The 19,319-nt window shown below is 41.9% G+C and overlaps 3 protein-coding genes across 3 annotated transcripts; all 3 read right to left on the bottom strand.

The window, feature by feature from the left end:
* Window positions 1–13,324: 13,324 nt before the first annotated feature.
* On the bottom strand, window positions 13,325–13,931 carry LOC142628926 (uncharacterized). The gene is made up of 2 exons (XM_075802952.1): window positions 13,605–13,931; window positions 13,325–13,507 (listed from the first exon to the last, which is right to left on the bottom strand). Exons 1-2 carry the CDS (start codon window positions 13,929–13,931, stop codon window positions 13,325–13,327), a joined length of 510 nt encoding a protein of 169 aa, XP_075659067.1.
* A 348-nt stretch (window positions 13,932–14,279) lies between these two features.
* Window positions 14,280–15,218, bottom strand: LOC142628925 (uncharacterized). Its single transcript, XM_075802951.1, has one exon. The coding sequence runs from the start codon at window positions 15,216–15,218 to the stop codon at window positions 14,280–14,282; it is 939 nt and encodes a 312-aa protein (XP_075659066.1).
* A 1,614-nt stretch (window positions 15,219–16,832) lies between these two features.
* LOC142628924 (uncharacterized) lies at window positions 16,833–17,949 on the bottom strand. Its single transcript, XM_075802950.1, has 2 exons — window positions 17,631–17,949; window positions 16,833–17,584 (listed from the first exon to the last, which is right to left on the bottom strand). The coding sequence occupies exons 1-2, from the start codon at window positions 17,947–17,949 to the stop codon at window positions 16,833–16,835; spliced, it is 1,071 nt and encodes a 356-aa protein (XP_075659065.1).
* Between the last annotated feature and the right edge of the window lie 1,370 nt (window positions 17,950–19,319).

The following is a 19,319-nucleotide window of genomic DNA, read 5'->3' as shown; positions in this document are numbered from 1 at the left end:
CGTAAAATCTACACACATCCTCCACTTGCCGTTGGCATTCTTAATCATCACCACGTTAGCCAACCAGTCAGAATAGTAAACTTCTCTAATGAAGTCAACATCTTGCGGACTTCCTCCGCTATGGCTCGGTCTTGTTCTTGGGTGAATACTCACTTTTTTTGACGGACAGGGGGAAAAGAGGGCGATACATTCAACCTGTGCACCAAGACCGAAGGGTTGATTCCGGGCATGTCCTCATGACTCCAGGCAAAGACGTCCTGGTTCTCTCTTAGGAAGGACGTGAGTGCTTGACGGGCTAATGGACTAGCAAGAGTGCCGATCTTAGTCATCCACTCGGGCCTGGAGTTATCAAAGGGTATCTCCTCCAATCCTTTAACGGGCTTTGCCATCGCCTGTTGCTCTTTTATGTTCATTGTCTATAGATGATCGTCCATTTCCAACATTGCCGTGTAGCACTCGCACACAGTTATTTGGTCTCCACGCAGCTCTCCCACTCCGTATTCGGTGGGAAATTTGATCATCAGGTGGTAGGTCGAAGTTACGGCCTTCCATGAGTTAAAGGTAGGTCGCCCTAAGATGGCGTTGTAGGCGGACGAGTAGTCGACAACGAGGAATGTGACATCCTTAGTAATTTGCTGGGGGTAATCACCAATCGTTACAGGTAATGTAACTGCATTGAGAGGGTATACTTTAGTCCCTCCGAACCCAACAAGTAGGGTGTTGGTTGGAACCAAACGCTTTCTATCAATCCTCCTTTGTTGGAACGCCGGGTAGTAGCAGATGTTGGTGGAGCTTTCATTGTCAACTAGGACCCGATGTTTATTGAAGTCTCCTACCCGTATGCTAACAATGAGGGCATCGTCATGCGGGTGGTGAAGATGTCAAGCATCTTCTTCTGAGAATTCAATGATGGGATTGTCGATCCGCGCCATCTTTGTTATGAAACCCGTCAGTTGAACGTTCTGAACCATCCTGAGGTAAGTTTTACGTGACTTTTTGGACGAGCCGGAAGCAGCGGTACCTCCCACAATCATCCTTATTTCTCCTATTGGTGTCCTAGTGCACTAGTTCTCCCGTTGGGGGGGTTGCTCTTGTGGTGGGTCCCTTCTTTCTTTGCTGACGAATATCTGCAGCTTTCCTTGTCTAATAAGAGTTTCTATTTGTTGCTTCAAGTCATAGCAATCAGATGTGTCATGACCATGGTCACGGTGGAAGCGGCAGTACTTGTCTATGGACCTCTTGTTAGGATCTCCTTTCAGTTTTCCAGGAAATGTCAGGGCTTCTTTATCTTTGATTTGCATTAGGACTTTGTTATCAGGGAAGTCAGCGGGGTGAAGCTTGTGAACCTTCCAGTGGGGGGCTTGGAGTGTCTGTCCTCCAGTCGTTCTCCAGTCCTAACCATCTTCCTCCCCTTATCCTGCCGCAAGTCCTCTTGTCTTTCCCTCTTCCTAGGCTTCTCCTCTCGAGCCAGCAATGCGTCTTCAACGTTCATGTACTTAGTTGCCCTGTAAAGTACATCCGACTTAGTCTTTGGGTCATTTTTGTATAGGGAAAATAAAAACTTACCCTTTCGTAACCCGTTTATGAATGCGGCCACGAGTTCTTGTCGCCAGCCTCGTCAATTGAGAGGGCCTCTTTGTTGAAGCAGGTAATGTAAGACCTCAGCGTTTCGTCCTCTTGTTGCTTGATGTTCATTAGGCAAGCAGTTGACTTTTTGTACCTGTGTCCCTGATGAAGTGCGAGACAAACTGGGCGCTCAACTCTTTGAAGGTGTTAATAAATTTGGGCATCAACCTGCTGAACCAAACCCTTACGGGTCCCTTCAGTGTAGTGGGGAAGGCCTTGCACATGATCTCATCTGCCACTCCTTGCAAGTGCATAAAGGTCTTGAAAGTCTCCAGGTGATCTAAGGGATCCTTAGATCCATCGTAAGCCTCCACTTGTGGCATGCAAAATTTTGGCGAAAGGGGGAATGAGATAACGGATGCAGTGAATGGTGAATCCGTCCGATGGACCAACTAGTCAAGGTTGCTTGAAACTCGTCCTCTGAGGGCGTTCATCATGAAGTCCATTCGTTCCTTCATCATCTGCATCTCTTCTACCAAGTGTGGTGGTAGAGCCGTATGTGTGGCGGATGGTCGACTTGTATCTATCGTTCTTGCCTGGTTGGGGCGTTGCTGCCTTTTGGCCCCTCTTGGTTCCTCCTTTTAGCGCTGGTTCCTTCTTGGTCCTCCTCCTAAGTGTTAAGTGTTGCGTTCTTTTGGCGCAGTTGCTCCTCTAGGTCATGATTCTGCTTGATGAGGCGTTCCACGGTGGCTACGAGAGTCTGAACCTGTCTTTCGAGGGCGGTGGTACGTGGTTCCTCACCTTGATTGTTGGTGGTGGTTGCCATTAAGCGAGTAAGTACCATGCAACTTTTTGTCCAAGAAGCGGTAGTATGTCTTACTTCCTAACTTTCCCACAGACAGCGCCAACTAATGATGCCGAAAATCGTCAGTAAGCTACACGGTCCTCATGTGCTCCAAGCAAGACCTGTGCAACACAAAGAGAAAAAGAAGACCCTACGAAGAGTACCAGTGTGGTATCGGACAAATACCCTTTGATGGTCAAGTTAGAGAATTTCTTACAACTCTAGAGTGCTAGAGCTAGGGTGAATTATGCGTGCCTTGGTTTGTGAGGGTTTTGGGGCTTTTATAGTAGTGTAGAGTTGACATTCATTCCTTGGCAGAGAGGGTCTTTCCTTGTGGAGAAGATCCTTATTAATGTGCGTATCTTAAGAGATTCTTTCCTTGTGGAGATCCTCTTGATTAGGGTTACCTGTGGAGCGCAAGATTTTTCCATATATACTTATTCGTGGAGTCCAAGCAAAGCCATACTAGGCCAATCAAGGGCTTCTTTATCCTCGTCAGCTTCCCATCTTGTTCAAGTTTGTCAGGTGAAAAACGTCGTCTTGTTTGGAAGCGGACTCATCAGGCTGAAATTGAAGTTGTTGACTTCGAGGACGTTTTTTGTCCATGCCCTCGAGTGCACGAGTAAGGCTAACGAGTTTATAGTAGACGAGTTTGTCACCTTTTTTAAATTATCCTCATCAATCAAAATTGAAAACAACTTGACACTTATCCCTTAAGTTCTTTATCCTCGTCATCTCTTCAAAATTTAAAAATTAAAAAAAAAAAATTCCACGCATGCAGGACAAGACGAGATCAGGATTGAAGTTGCCATCCCTATATAGCTACTACCATAAATTAGATATAGCATGCTGTTCAAATTTGATTTCTGTCTAATCATGAATTCAATTCTGCATGTTGTCAAGCCCACCGGCTTCGATTGTCATATATACTTCGGCATGTTTTTGGTACCGAGTCTATTTCTTGAGAAAAACATGCAATTCAATTTACACATGTCACTGTGGGAGATTGTGCGATGTACTATGTAATTGTCATAACCCCACTTAGGAGTTAGGACTAGTAAGATAGGCATATGAGAGGTGCAGGAATCATACTCTCATAGAACTAAGTTATGCCTTCAGAAAGATTATGTCCTCAAAATTTTAATGGTGGCCCCCAAATATTAATGTTATGTTTGGTTGAGACTTGAGAGTATGGTGGATAGAAGGGAAAATATAATAGGAGGAAAGGAAAGTAATTTCTTTGTTTTGGTTGAAGGAAAAGCAAGAAAGGAAAGGAAATCCTAGGAGTTCACATTTCTATGGGACTCTAAGACAACCTACCATTCCAACTCATTTGTACATAAATGAAGAGAAGAGAAACAACTTAGAGTCATCATGCTCAACCAACCAAAATTTAAGCTAAAACATAGCTAAACTTAACTAAAACACTCCAGGCTCAATAAACTGTGGACCAAAATGATTTTTAAACAATACCTTAATACTATTGAAACAGAGTTCAAATCTTCTATCACACTCTTCCTACTCCACTGTATACTCCACAAATAAAAACATGTCACATGTCCATTTAATTTATTAAATGCTAAATTTATTCCTTCTATTATTTCAATTTCCTAAAATAAATAAATAAATAATCCATAATATTTAGGTAATTGACATAATAGAAGGCATCAATTTAGCATTTAATAAATTAGATGGATATGTGACATATTTTTATTTGTGGAGTATATAGTGGAGCAGAGAGAGTGGGACAGAAGATTTGACTCCATTGAAACACGTACAGTTCATCAATAGAATAATAAAAATTATTTCTCTCTCTCTCTCTCTCTCTCGTTCATGCATTGATCTAGACTAAACACATAGGGTAAATTTATGTGGCACATCATTTTCATTATGTCACGTGGCATAATTTTTTGGACGAACTAAACACATAGCTTTATGTAGCACTTAAAGGAAAATATGGACAGAATAACTGCTAATGCAAATGAAATATAACTTTAAGGGTACAAGTTAAATTCTAAAATTTCAGAATGTAAAATTTAAAGTCCTCCATATTTTTTAGGGGTGTGTTTTGCACTTTAACCAACATTTTACAGCAAAACAAGCAGGGCCCAAAACTAAAAAACCACATTAGAGTTTGTTTAGGTAACTTTTTTTTTTTTGGTTTCCCATAGTGTTTTCTCAAAATTTTTAACTAGAGATTAATCACTGTTTGCGCCGGGTGGACCCACAGAGGGGTAAAGCACTGGCCCAGGAAATTCTTTTCAAAGTGCAGGTAGCAGCACTCGAACTAGAGAGCACACCCAGTCGAGTCCAATACAAGCACCTTGAGACTGAGGGCCCAACCAACTCAGCCTACCCCTGGTTTGTTTGTTTAGGTAACTTATTTGCTTAATGCCGAGACCAAAAAATTTATTTTAAGCAAATAAGTTAGTTTTGTTTTTAAAACTAGCCAACTTATTTGTTTAATTACTTTTTGTTTCAAGTTTAACTGTTTAAGCAAATAAACTAACCAAATGCACGTCTATTAATATATGGTATTATTAGGGTTTTTTTCCTGTTGTGTTTCCGTGCATTTTTTTAGCTAACCTTTGGGGCTTTTAATGAGATTCAATGGATGTGGAAATGGTAAAACTAATACTGTTGCTAGTCCATGTTGTTTGACCAAGAGAGAGAGAGAGAGAGAGAGAGAGAGAGTAGATTTAAGAAAACGTGCCACGAACAGGATTTTCATTAGTAGATGAATATAAAATATGAAGGATGAACATACGTTTTGGTTTCTTTCTGATTGAACTTACTTGCTGTAGTCACAATCATTTCACTAGCAAACAAGTTTGTCAACCTATAATTCAACGAAAATGGCTTTAATAATGATGTATCATATTTTGCTTTCCTGTACGTATAAAGTATAATGAACATGTGGGTTTTAATATTCTTCAGCATGGAGTCACATCTCATGATAGCATGAGGTTTGACCCAAAAAAAAAGTTTTTTTAAAAAAGCATGAGATTTTAAACTTTCATTGAAAAGGTTAGCTGATTCACTTTGAACTTTGGTTGGTGAATGAATGAATGGTGACTACCTTGGGCGCAGCCTAAGAAACTTATTAGATGAATAATGTTAGGATTATAATTTTTGCCACAATTTAATCACTAGGTAAGTCATAATTGGTGGAGTTTTGGACCTTATCACTTTTATTTTATTACTCATGGCTTGTTTTGTAAGTGAGTTGCGGTAAAAATTGTGGTCGTAGCATTTTTTTTATTGCTTTTGCAAGTGCAAATTACTGTTTTCTCATTTTTGTTCGTACTGTTCCCAAAAGAAAAATATGAGCATGGGCGTTTTTTCCTCCATGATTGACCATTGCCATTGGACAAGGAAATCTGACTTTTGCGTCCCCCCTCCTTTCTCGCCCGGCGGCCCGGGGATTGTGAATTATGCTATGGATTTTCTAACCAGTTTTTGTTAGACATAATTTTTTTTTTTTAATTACAAATTTTACGTTGTACCTAACCTAAAAATCAATTTAATCTTATAATTTTCTATTTTTTCTTGTAATTTTTTTCTCTCTCAAAATTTCAGCCTTTTAATTTAAATTTTGTTCAAATTAGTTTTATAACTTTTAACTTTATTCAATTTAATCCTTCCATTCACTTTTGTCCCAAAACGTGTTGTTTTGGTATTTTCAAAATTTAAAAATAAAGAAAAAGCTAATAAAAAACTCTTTTTCATATTTTCAAAATTTGAAAGAACGTATAGATTTTTTTTCCAAAAATTTAATACAGATTTCCTAGCAATTTTAATTTCTATTCAATTTTTTTTTAAAGCAACTACATGAATTTAACAAAAAAATTTCTCAATCTTTATGCACATAGATTTAACCAAACATTCGGAGTCAAAAAAATAGCTAGTCAAAAAATCCATTACTTCCTAGCAACAAAACAACTTCTTTTCATCACTTCGCACCAAACAAACAAAGCCACAACATTTGATACACAAAAATCTTGAGAAAAAACTTCGTAAATTGGATTAAATTTTAAAAAAAAAATTTTAGAAAAATGAATTTTATTAGTTTTTGAAATTTTTATATATAAGAAACTAATAAAAACTCAAAATTGTGTCAGTTTTTAGCGTCTAACGAAAGTTTTTTAATGGGTCTAGTTATGGAAGGAATATATTAAATAACAGTTAAAGCTTGGAGGGACTGAATTGAACAAAATTAAAGTTGGGCTCGAGAAAACGAAAATATGGGTATATTATGGAAGAAAAAAAGAAGAAGACATTGAAGTTATCAAAATGGTGTTACTGGCGACTAGTAGGTCCAAGACCAAGAACGGCTCATGGTTACTTTAAAAAAGAAAAAAAAATTTAATTAGCAATTTATAGCATTGATTGGAGGAAGATCCTAGTAGGATGCCTAATTACCAACCTCATTCATTCCTTGAATAAAAAAAAAAAGAGTTCTACATCAATCAAGGGGTTTGCTAATTTTCCCTAAGAGCTCTTTAATTTTAGAAACAACATTGAGACACCCTTAGCCTCGACAGATTTTCCAATGTCCTCATTCCTTTTGCAAGTATTCATGATGCAAAGCAGTAATGTTGTTATTATGCATCATCAAAAGAAACATAATTAAAAAATAAAGGAACTAAATAACAAAAATTAAAGGAGAAAAAAATATGACCGATCACCTTAGGATTTGGGTAAAACCTTGACCAACTAAAGTAACTCAAAAGAAAATTTTAACTACAAACACTTAGAGAGCCTCCTTTTTAAAGTACTCTATATAGGGGAAATTTGGGTTGAGGAATCACATCATTTTTAAAGTTCTTTTCATCACTTCTCACCAAACAAACAAAGCCACAACCTTTGATACACAAAAATCATAAGAAAAAACTTCGTTTATTGGATTAAAAAAAATTAATTTTTTTTTAGAAAAATGAATTTTTATTAGTTTTTGAAATTTTTATATATAAGAAACTAATAAAAACTCAAAATTGTGACAGTTTTTAGCGTCTAATGAAAGTTTTTAAATGGGTAGTTATGGAAGGAATATATTAAATAATAGTTAAAGCTTGGAGGGACTGAATTGAACAAAACTAAAGTTGGACTCGGGAAAAGGAAAATATGGGTATATTATGGAAGATAAAAAGAAGAAAACATTGAAGTTATCAAAATGATGTTATTGACGACTGGTAGGTCCAAGACCAAGAACAACTCATGGTTACTTTAAAAAAGAAAAAAAGAAGAAAAGAAAACAATTTAATTAGCAATTTATAGCATTAATTATTGGAGGAAGATCCTAGTAGGATGCCTAATTACCAACCTCATTCATTCCTTTAAAAAAAAAAGAGTTCTACATCAATCAAGGGGTGTGCTAATTTTCCTAAGAGCTCTTTAGTTTTAGAAACAACATTTGAGACACCCTTAGCCTCGACAGATTTTCCAATGTCCTGATTCCTTTTGCAAGTATTCATGATGCAAAGCAATAATGTTGTTATTATGCATCATCAAAAGAAACATAATTAAAAAAAAAAATAACTAAATAACAAAAATTAAAGGAGAAAAAAAATGACCGATCACCTTAGGATTTGGGTAAAACCTTGACCAACTAAAGTAACTCAAAAGAAAATTTAAACTACAAACGCTTAGAGAGCCTCCTTTTGAAAGTTCTTCTTATAGGGAAAATTTAAATTGAGGAATCACATCGTAAAAATGTGGGATATGTGCTTTAGTTCCCCCCCCCCCCCCCACACAAATAAACCCCGTAATTTCGAGAGCTACCAATAGAACCAATTATGCAGTTATTGTTGCATAATGAGTTATGTGATAGCATACTTTTTTTTATTGCCGCATAACCCATTATGCAGAAAAACCTTTCCTTATGTAGCATACTTTAGTTCAAATATGTGTTCATTTTGAAGCCCTAAATATCTACATTGTGATGGAATAAATTCCACTGAAAAAAATTCCTTATGGTTGAAGAGATACGGGCAAAAAAAGTTATTTTCAGGACTGAGTTTAGCATTGATGATGCCGAAAATCGTTAGTGAACCACACGGTCTTCACAGGCTCCAAGCAAGACCTGCACAACACAAAGGGAATAAGAAGAACCTACGAAGAGTTTTGGTGTGGTACCCGCCAAAGACCCTCCGACGGTCAAATTAGAAAAATCTCTTCTTCACAACTCTAGAGTGCTAAAGTTAGGGTGAATTAAGCGTACTTTGGTTTGTGAGGGTTTTAGGGTTTTTATAGCAGTGTAGGGCTAACATCTGTACCTTAGTTCAGAAGTTCATTCCTTGTAGGAAAGAACCTTTTTAATCCGTGTATCTTCCGAAATTATTTCCTTGTAGGAGTCTTATTGATTAGGGTTAAGCGTGGGGCATAAGATGTTTCCTTATACACGCATGCGTGGAGACCAAGTAAGGCCACGTCAAACCTGTTAAAGGTTTACGTATCCCCTTCAGCTTATCCCCGTCAGCTTCCTGTGCCCAAGATGCCGTCGTCAGCTTCGAGGTGGAGTCATAGACTTTACACTGTTGTCATCTCTCATGAGCAATGCTAGCAACCTTATTATGATCGTCGTCTTTCGCCTTGTCATGAGTGAGTACCAATATTACAAAATTACCCTTGTCAGCTGCTCCCTACTCCATACCCTCGTCGGCTTTAGTTGACGGGGTTATGGAGTTAGCCTTGTAGTTTTTATTATTAATTATTATTTGTTCAAAGAAAATAAAGGTCATTCATGGGTGATTCCTTGAGCAGCCTTTATTAAATGCTTAAGCATGTGGCGCGAGCTAACTGGCCCGCTTCTAGACGAAGGTGTCGCTTCGTCTTCCGTGCATTTTCTATTCATATATATGTCTCAACTCTTCCCCTCATTTCCTACATTTCAACCTTTGCTGATCTTGAGAGAGAGCTCGTTGCCTTCTGAACACCTTGCTTCCATCAGCCTGCTAGTCCCGTCACCTTCGCTGCCATCATTTCATCCTTTTTCAAGGAATCGTTTACTTGTAAGTTCTCTTTTCTTTTATTCTATCCCTTATTTTCATTTTTCTAGTTTAATTAATTCCATAGTGAGGTTGTCAACTTAGGTTCTTAGAATGAATCTGTCGCTTGTAAGTTGTCAGATGTCTAGAGAGGCGACGAGTGAACAGTTGTCGGTCCGCAAGAGAGCAGGCAACGACGAGGTCTTCCGGTTAGGTCATGAGCTCGAGAAGGGCTTCTCTTGGTCGTCAGAGAGGGAAACGTTAGTCCAATCTCCTGACGAGAAAGTGGAAAGTTGTAAAGGAGAAGATGAGGAAGGAGTAGTGAGTGAGGGTGAAGACGAGGGTGATGAGGGGGAAGAGGAGAGGGAGAGTGATGGGGATGAAAATGATGATGATAAGGAGGCCTTAGAAAGTACTTCGGGAGGCCCCGGAGATGACCGTCCTTTCATCTTCCCTAAGATATGGACTGTCAATGACTTTCTACCGACGATGTCGGACAAGGTTTTCAACACTTTAAGTAACTGTTACCGAATTCAAAACGACATCCCAATCTGTCTCCCTGGGAAGTTTGAGAAGTTCTATTCAGGGAAGACCACAGACGTCGGCATGTACGATGCCATGTTCGTGACAGGAGTAAGGCTGCCACTGACGGCATTTCACCGCCAGTTGGCTAATTTTTTGGGTTTTTCCATCAGCCAAATTGCCCCCAATGCTTAGAGGATATTCATTGGGGCTGAGATTTTGTGGGGTCGTCTAAGTGGTGGTAACCATCAGCTAACTCTTGACGAGTTCTTTTGGTGCTATCGACCTCATCATATCGCCTCATTCTAGGGGATATACCACTTTGCAGCAAGGAAGAAGGGGCTGAAGCTGGTATCTGATATGCTTGATTCTAATAGAAATTGGAAGGGTAGGTATTTTTTTGTTAAAGGGACGAATTGGGTATGCTGTCAGGAAGAGTGGGAGACGATGCCTTATGGTTTTGACAACACTTAGGCTTTTGTCAAGAATTCAGGTTAATCTCTTCTGTTTCTTCCCTTAGTTTATTTGTTTCAAATTTATAACACCGTCTACTTTTCTTGTTTTCAGCTAGTGTTCATCCTCATATCACAAACGAGCAAGAAGACTTTATCCGTCGGGTAACAGAGATCCCGATGGTCGAGCGGAAGTGTTAGGACCTCATTACACTCGACACTTTACACCTTTACTGCGGAGGTTCGGAGCCGACACCGATAGCTCGTATGTTAAATGCTTATTCTCGTCGTAAGTGTCCCTTAATTTCTCTCGTCACTTTCTTTTTGTTGTTTCTTGTTCTAACTCTCATCACTCAAATTTTGCAGAAATGGAGGGAGCTAGGCAGAGGGCGCTGGTGCGGGCAGCTGCTGCTCGAAGAAAAGAAGAAGAAAAGAAAACAAAGGAGGAAGGGACATCCTTGTCAGCCCCTAAGGCCGTCGAAAATGTGGCTCCTAAAAGGAAGGCTGACGGGAAGGACTATCGTCCTCCCAAGAAAGCTGCCGTCACTCCTGGGGATAAGCACCCCAAGAAACCGTCGCCCATTAAGCCGAACCATGGGGCAAGCAAAGGGTTAATGACGGCATCAAGCCCCGTCATTCAGGGACTTGATCGCCACCTTCTTACCCATAAGGACTACGTCGTTGAGGTGATAGAGTCCATCATCAAGGATAAGGAAGCAGACCCTTGTGCTGAGCAAGCGACGGAAGAGCTAGGGGCGTCAGGCCTTTTTGACCTTGCCTAGGTATGTTTCTTCCTTTCTTTCTTTACTGACTTTTGTGTTCAATAAGCTGACGGCTTTTCTATCATGTGGGCACTAGTTTGTATGAAGGTATTGCAGGACAGAAGTGTTACTAAAGAGGGGTGATTACTCGTCTATACAAGCGCATCAAGAACCTGACTGACAGGCAAAAGCAGTACTAGGAAGCTCTTCGTACTCTCAATGAGAAGGTGAAGGAGCTAAATGAAAAGCTGGAGGAGGAGGGTCGTTAGAAGAAAAAAGAACAAGAGGCTAAGGCGATGGTGGAAAAGGAGCTGACGACTCTTCTAGGCCAGGTGGAGATGGCCAAGAATGACGCTGTGGCAGAGTTTAAGGCTTTGCAGCCTTTTATAGATGCTTGCGCTATCTATTATGGTGACGGGTTAAGGACTACCTAAAGTAGGTCAAGCCAGTCTACCCTAATTTGGATTTATCCAAGGTTACTATGGATGATCCTCTGCTATCGACACCTGTAGGCGATACTGTTTTTGAAAGAAAGTGATGACTCCACCAAGTTTGAGGCGGATCCAAAAGACAATAATGTCCTCCTCGCCCAACTTGCCGTGGACCAGCCCGTCATCCCTTTAACCTCGTCGGCCAGTCCTCCTAATGCTGAAGACCCTTCTAATGTTGAAGATCCTTCTTCTCGAGGCGTCCAGGCTTTTCCTCCTAAGGGTGACGAGAACCCACAAGACCCCCTGGCCTCCTGAACTTAGCCTTTTCTTTTTATTGTAAATTGGATCTAATTTCCATATAATTTTTTAGTGCCCTTTTGTTTTTTTGGGCTTCGCTTGTAGAAACTTCACTTTATTTATGGTATTTTATACTCATCGCTTTTAGCATATATGTGTTTTTATTTGTATGTTTACTCCTTATGCTTGTATGTATGCTAGGATATGTTTGTACTTCGTAAACTAGGATGAGCCCGTCCACTTGAGGTGTCCTCATGGCCTAGACTCGTCTACTTTAACGATTTCAACTCGTCTTTTTGAACCCATCCTTTTTGTGAACTAGTAAATTCGTCCGTCTTTGGACTTTTTACTGAACTTGTTCACTAGTGGATATCCTCACAAGATGAACTTGTCCACTTGTGAATTCGTCCATTTGTGGCCTAATCATGGATCCGTCTACTTGTGGATTTAATTAGTTCGTTTATTCGTGGATTTTTTTTTTATCCTCATGGGATAAATTCGTCCATTTGTGGACTTAACTATAGATCCGTCCACTTATGAACAATAGTATTAAATTACCCTTGTGGGATGAACTTGTCCACTTATGGACTAAGTCATGAACCCGTCCACTTAATTATGGATCCGTCCACTTTAGTTATAGGTTCGTCCCCTTGTGGACTTGATAATATTGGGTCATCCTTGTGGGATGAACTCGTCCACTTATGGACTAAGTCATGAACCTGTCCACTTAATTATGGATCCGTCCACTTTAGTTATAGGTTCGTCCCCTTGTGGACTTGATAATATTGGGCCATCCTTGTGGGATGAGCTTGTTCACTTAATGGACGTAATCATGGACCCGTCCCTTTAATTATGGATCCGTCCACTTTAGTTATAGGTCCGTCCCCTTGTGGACTTGATAATGAATTCGTCCACTTGTGGACTTTATGTTGACTCATCCTTACATGATAAGGTTGTCCACTTCTGGACTTAATTATGAATCCATCCACTTATGGACTTGATAGTCACGTAGAATAAACATGTAGAAACAAGATAAATATGCCAGTTATTTCTGAATAAACTCCTCTTATTATGATAAATGCATATAGAAAATTTTTTCTTTAAAGAGAAAGACCAGCCCTATGGGCTTAAAAAGTACTGTAGCAAAAACTAACTAAAATAAATTGGAGAATGAGGAGTGTCGGTTTTCATGTTATTATGTATACTGGTAGTATTTTCGGAGATGCTCGGTATTCCACGGGTAGTGCAACTTCTGTATGTCAAGTGTTTCTAGGTGATAGGTGCCTTTCTTCAGCCATGACGTGATTTTGTAGGGTCCTTCCCAGTTTGGGCCTAGCTTTCCTTGTGCGGGGTCTCTGGCGGCGCCTATTACCTTTCTCAAGATGAGGTCTCCAACCTTGAAGTCTCGGTGTTTGACTTGGGAGTTATAGTGCTTGGCCATGAGGTCCTGGTATTGTGCGAGTCTCTATTCAGCTGTCGCCCTGACTTCGTCAACTAGGTCAAGCTGTAGACGTATGGCCTTATCGTTCCTCCTCTCATCATGATTGTCCACCTTGTAGCTCGTAAGCCCGACCTCAGCTGGGATGGCTGCCTCACTTCCGTACGCCAGTCGAAACGGCGTTTCTCTTGTGGGGTTCTGGCTATCGTCCTATACGCCCATAGTACACTGGACAACTCTTCTGGCTTACACCCTTTGCCCCCTCGAGCCGAGTCTTGATGATTTGAAGCAAGGATTGGTTCGTGACCTCGACTTGTCCATTAGCTTGAGGGTAGGTAGGGGAGGAGTAGTGGTTCTTGATCCCCAGCTGTGAGCAAAAGTCCCTGAAGGAGTCGTTATCGAACTGCTTCCCGTTGTCTGAGACCAAGACCCTAGGGATCTCGTACTTGCAGATGATGTTCTTCCAAACGAAGCTTCGTACGTTCTTCTCTGTGATGGTGGCTAGGGCTTCAGCTTCTACCCATTTGGTGAAGTAGTCTATGCCGACTATTAGGAACTTCAACTGTCTCACTACTATCGAGAATGGGCCCATGATGTCCAGTCCCCACTGGGCAAATGGCCACGGAGCTGTCATTAGGGTTAGTTCTTCCGTCGGCTATTTGATGATGTTGCTGAAATTTTGACATTTTTCGCAGGCTTTGACATAAATTTGGGCGTCCTTCTGCATAGTGGGCCAGTAATATCCAGCCTGAATCAGTTTATGTACCAATGACCGCGACCTTGAGTGGTTGCCACAGATCCTTTCGTGTACTTCTCTCATGACATAATCTGTTTCTTCGGGGCTTAAACATCTTAGGTACGGTCGAGAGAAGCCCCTCTTATACAAGACGTCCTTTATCAAGATGAACCGTGCTACCTGAACCTTCAATTTTCTAGCAGCCTCCTTACCCTCAAGTAGTGTGCCGTCTTTTAAGTAGGAGGCTTAAGGGGTGGTCCAATTGCTTTCGAAACTCATTTCTTTCACATTGACGACATCAATCAATGGCGAAAGATGAATAAAAGGAGAGTACCTTATAGAGGATGACCATGTGTTCTGTTGATGAGGCCTTGGCAAGACGGTCGGCTTGTCGTTCTTTCCCCTGGGGATTTGAACAATCTTGGCCTGTAGGTCGTCCACCCTTCTATTTTCTTGCTCCAAGTACTTCTTCATCCTCTCGCCCTTACATTCGTAATCACCATTTATTTGGTTTGTGATGACCTGGGAGTCGCAATGGATAATCACACTCGTGGCTCTTGCTGCTTTGGCGAGATCTAGTCCCATTACTAGAGCTTCGTATTCCGCTTCATTGTTGGTCATAGGGAAGTCGAGACGAACCATGCATTCGATCTTGTCCCCTTCTAGAGAACGAAGTACAATGCCTGCTTCACCAGCCTGTTTGTTGGACGACCCGTCAGTGTGTATATTCCACTGTGGATACTCTCTTGCCCCCTGACTTTCTACGTTAGTGAATTCTGCAATGAAGTCAGCAACCACTTGTCCCTTAATGGCAGTACACGGGCGATATTGTATATCGAATTCACTTAACTCTACTGCCCATAATGTCATTTGTCCGGCAGCGTTAGGATTACTTATTGCTCGCCGTAAGGGTTTTTCGGTCAGGACGATCATCGAGTGGGCTTGGAAGTATGAATTAAGCTTATGAGCTGCTGTAACTAAATCAAAGGTGAGCTTCTCAATTGGTGGGTATCTTTCCTTTGCGCCTTTGAGTGCTCGACTTGTGTAATACATGGGCCTTTGCACCCTGTCTTCTTCCCTAACTAAGGCCGCGTTGACGGCAGCCAAGGATACCGCCAAGTAGAGGAACAGTTCTTCCCCAAGCTGGGAGGGACTCAGCAACGGAAGGGACGAGAGGTAGGCCATTAGGTCCTCAAATGCCTACTAACACTCAGTCGTCCATTCAAAAGATTTCTTCAGCGTGCGGAAGAAAGGTAGACACTTATCCGTCGCTCTTGACATGAACCTGTTCAGCTTGGCTACTTTGCCATTAAGGCTTTGCACTTCTTTCACAGGGGTGCCATCTTTATTATGGCCTGGATCTTGTCTGGGTTGGCCTTGATACCCCTCTGAGACACCATGAATCCTAGGAACTTTCCTGCCGTCACCCCGAATACACACTTGTTTGGGTTAAGCTTCATGTTGTAAGAGCGAAGGGTGTCAAAGGTTTCCCTAAGATCATCCAAATGATCGTCCTCCCTTCGGCTTTTTACCAGCATGTCGTCGATGTAGACTTGGACATTTCTCCCAATCTGCTGTGTAAACATCTTGTTCATGAGCCTCTAATATGTTGCGCCTGCGTTTTTTAGGCCCAATGGCATGACTTTGTCACAAAAAAGGCCCTAGCTAGTTATGAACGAAGTCTTCACCTAATCTACTTCGTTCATTTGGATATGGTTATATCCTAAAAATGCGTCCATGAAGCTCAGCAACTGGTGTTGAGTCGTAGAGTCCATAAGGAGGTCAACCCGCGGGAAGGGGTAGCTATCTTTGGGGCATGCTTTGTTCAGGTCTGTGAAGTCCACACACATCCTCCATTTCCCATTGGCTTTCTTGACCATCATGACGTTCGCCAACCAGTCGAGGTAGTAAACTTCCCTAATAAAGTATGCCTCTTGTAACTTGTGGACTTCTTCCGCTATAGCCCGGTCCTTCTCTTGGGCGAACACCTGTTTCTTCTAATGGATAGGTGGAAAGGAAGGCGACATATTTAACCTGTGCACCATGATCGACGGGTTGATTCCTAACATGTCTTCGTGGCTCCAAGCAAATACGTCCCGATTCTTTTTGAGAAAATTATGAGTGCTTGGCAGAACGTTAGGCTAGTGAGGGTGTCGATCCTAGTTGTTCGTTTTGGTCGGAAATCGTCAAGAAGTATCTCTTCAGGTCTTTTAACGGGTTCTGCACTGTCCGATGTTTTTCTATGTTCATGGCCTAGAGATGGTCGTCCATTTCCATCATAGCTATATAGCACTCGCATGCAGCCACATGATCTCCTCGCAGTTCTCCTACCCCATAATCAGTAGGGAACTTGATTATTAAATGGTAGGTCGAGGTTATAACCTTCCACGAATTGAGGATAGGTCGTCCTATGATGGCATTGTAAGTGGACAAGTAGTCGACCACAAGGAATGTTACATTTTTAGTGATCTGTCGGGGGTAGTCGCCTACCGTTACGGACAATGTGGTGGCACTAAGGGGGAATACCCTTGTTCCTCCAAAACCGACGAGCGGAGCGTTCGTTGGAACCAGTCACTCTCTGTCAATCCTCATCTACTAGAACGCCGGGTAGTAAAGGATGTCGGCTAAGCTGCCATTGTCAACCAGGACTCGGTGTGTGTTATAGTCCCCTACCTGGATGCTAACGACGAGTGCATCGTTGTGCGGGTGGTGGAGACATCGTGCATCTTCCTCTAAGAATTCGATGACGGGATTGTCGATCTGTGCCATCTTGGGGACAAGGCCTGTTAGCTAGACGTTTTAAACCATCCTGAGATAAGTCTTACGGGCCTTTTTAGATGAACTAAAGGCCGCAACGCCTCCTACAATCATTCTTATATCTCCTATAGGCGGCCTAGGATGCTCATTCTCCCGCCGAGGGATCTGCTCTTGTGGTGGATCCGTTATTTCTTTACTAACGAACCTCTGTAGCTTTCCTTGTCTTATGAGAGCTTCTATTTGTTGCTTCAAATCGTAGCATTCGGCTGTGTCATGACCGTGGTCACGGTGGAAGCGATAGTACTTGTCCCTAGACCTCTTATTAGGATCTCCCTTCAGCTTGCCGGGAAATGTCAAAGCTTCTTCGTCTTTGATTTGCATCAAGACTTGGTCGATCAGGGCAGTCAGCGGGGTAAAACTCGTGAACTTCCCCGCGGGGGGCTTGGAATGCCTGTCCTCCCGCTGTTCTCTGGTCCTAGCCATCTTCCGCCCACTATCTTGCCGTACGTCTTCCTGTCTTTCCCTCTTCTTAGGCCTCTCTTCTCGGGCCAGCAACGCATCTTCTGCATTCATGTACTTGGTTGCTCTGTACAGCACATCTGACATAGTTTTTAGGTCATTTTTGTATAAGGAGAATAGGAACTTACCCTTTTGTAGCCCATTCGTGAAAGCAGCCACAAGTATCTTGTCGTCAGCTTCATCAATCGAGAGGGCCTCTTTGTTGAAATGAGCTATGTAAGACCTCAACGTCTTGTCCTCCCGTTGCCGCAGTGGACTTCTTATACCCGTGCCCCCTGATAAAGTGAGAGGAGAACTGGGCGCTTAACTTTTTGAAGGTACTAATGAAATTGGGCGTTAACCTGCTGAACCAAATCCTTGCGGGTCCCTTCAGCGTAGTGGGGAAGGCTCTGCACATGATTTCGTCCGCCACCCCTTGAAGGTGCATCAAGGTTTTGAAAGACTCCCAGTGATCTAATGGGTCTTTGGATCTGTTGTAACTCTCCACCTGCAGCATGTGAAACTTCGGTGGAAGGGGGAATGAGGTGACGGATGCAGTGAATGGCAAATCAGTTCGATGAACCAAGTCATCAAGGTCACTAGACCCCCGTCCTCTGAGGGTGTTCATCATTAAGTCCATCCGTTCCTTCATCATCTGCATCTCGGAGACTATATGAGGTGGAATCTTATCTGTGATTGATTGCCGGCTCTCGTCTTGCTACTCTGGCCTGCTTAGGGCATTGCTACCCTCCGACCCTTCTTGGTTCCTTCTCTCAGCGCTGATGCTTTCTTGGTCTTCCTTTTGAGTGTTAGCGCCCACGTTCTTTTGGCGCAGCTGCTCCTTCAAATCATAGTTCTATTTGGTGAGGCGCTCCACAGCTGCGCCTAGAGTTTGAACCTGCCTCTCGAGTGTGGTCGTGCATGGTTCGTCTCCTAGAGCGTTGGTGGTGGTCGTCATCGAGCAAGTACCATACAACTCTTTGTCCGAGAAGCAATAGTATGGCTTAACAAGTAGTTAGGTTCCCATAGACGACGCTAACTGATGATGCCGAAAATCGTCAGTGAACCACACGGTCCTTACGTGCTCCAAGCAAGACCTGCATAACACGAAGGGAAAAAGAAGAACCTACGAAGAGTACCGGTGTGGTACCGGCCAAAGACCCTCTGACGCTCAAGTTAGAGAAATCTCTTCTTCACAACTCTAAAGTGCCAAAACTAGGGTGAATTAAGCGTATCTTGGTTTGTGAGGGTTTTTGGATTTTTATAGTAGTGTAGGGCTGACATTCCTACCTTGGTTCAAAAGTTCTTTCCTTGTAAGAGAGAACCCCTTTAATCCACGTATCTGTCGGAATTCTTTCCATGTAAGAGTCTTTTTTATTAGGGTTAAGCATGGGACACAAGATGTTTCCTTATACACGCATGCGTGGAGACCAAGTAAGGCCATGCTAAACCCGTCAAAGGTTTACGTATCCCTTTCAGCTTATCCCCGTCAACTTCCTGTGCCCAAGATGCCGTCGTCAGCTTCGGGGTGGAGCTGTAGACTTTACACCATTGTCGTCTCTCATGAGCAATGTTGACAACCTTATTATGATTGTCGTCTTTCGCCTTGTCATGGGTGAGTACCAATATTACAAAATTACCCTTATCAAGCATGTTTGTTTGTTTTTATTTTTTGAAGCTTTAATTTTGCTCTGCGACCTCTAGTGGATTCCGCCAATGGGCGTAATAAGTTCTCCTGAAAACAGTTAATCCATTGAGTTTTTGAACTTTGACCCTACATGAGTAATGGCAATAATATAGCAAATTGCAATAGGCCACAAGGTGTGGTTTAGATTCTTTGTGTAGGTATCGCTCACCAAGTCATATCATCGAACCCTTGGGCTGTTGTGCACGTACGCCAAATGTAAGGACAGATATGAAACCTATAAAAGGCCTAGATCCTGGACAAAAATTTGAGGGTCCTTTTGGTTAAGAGATAAAAGGTAATTTTGAGGTATTGATGCCTGTTAACGAGTCTCGAGAGTATTTGTT

Source organism: Castanea sativa, chromosome 3 (genome assembly GCF_040712315.1).
Source record: "Castanea sativa cultivar Marrone di Chiusa Pesio chromosome 3, ASM4071231v1".
NCBI classification, from domain to species: Eukaryota; Viridiplantae; Streptophyta; class Magnoliopsida; order Fagales; family Fagaceae; genus Castanea; species Castanea sativa.
This window is presented reverse-complemented; position numbering and strand designations above follow the sequence as displayed.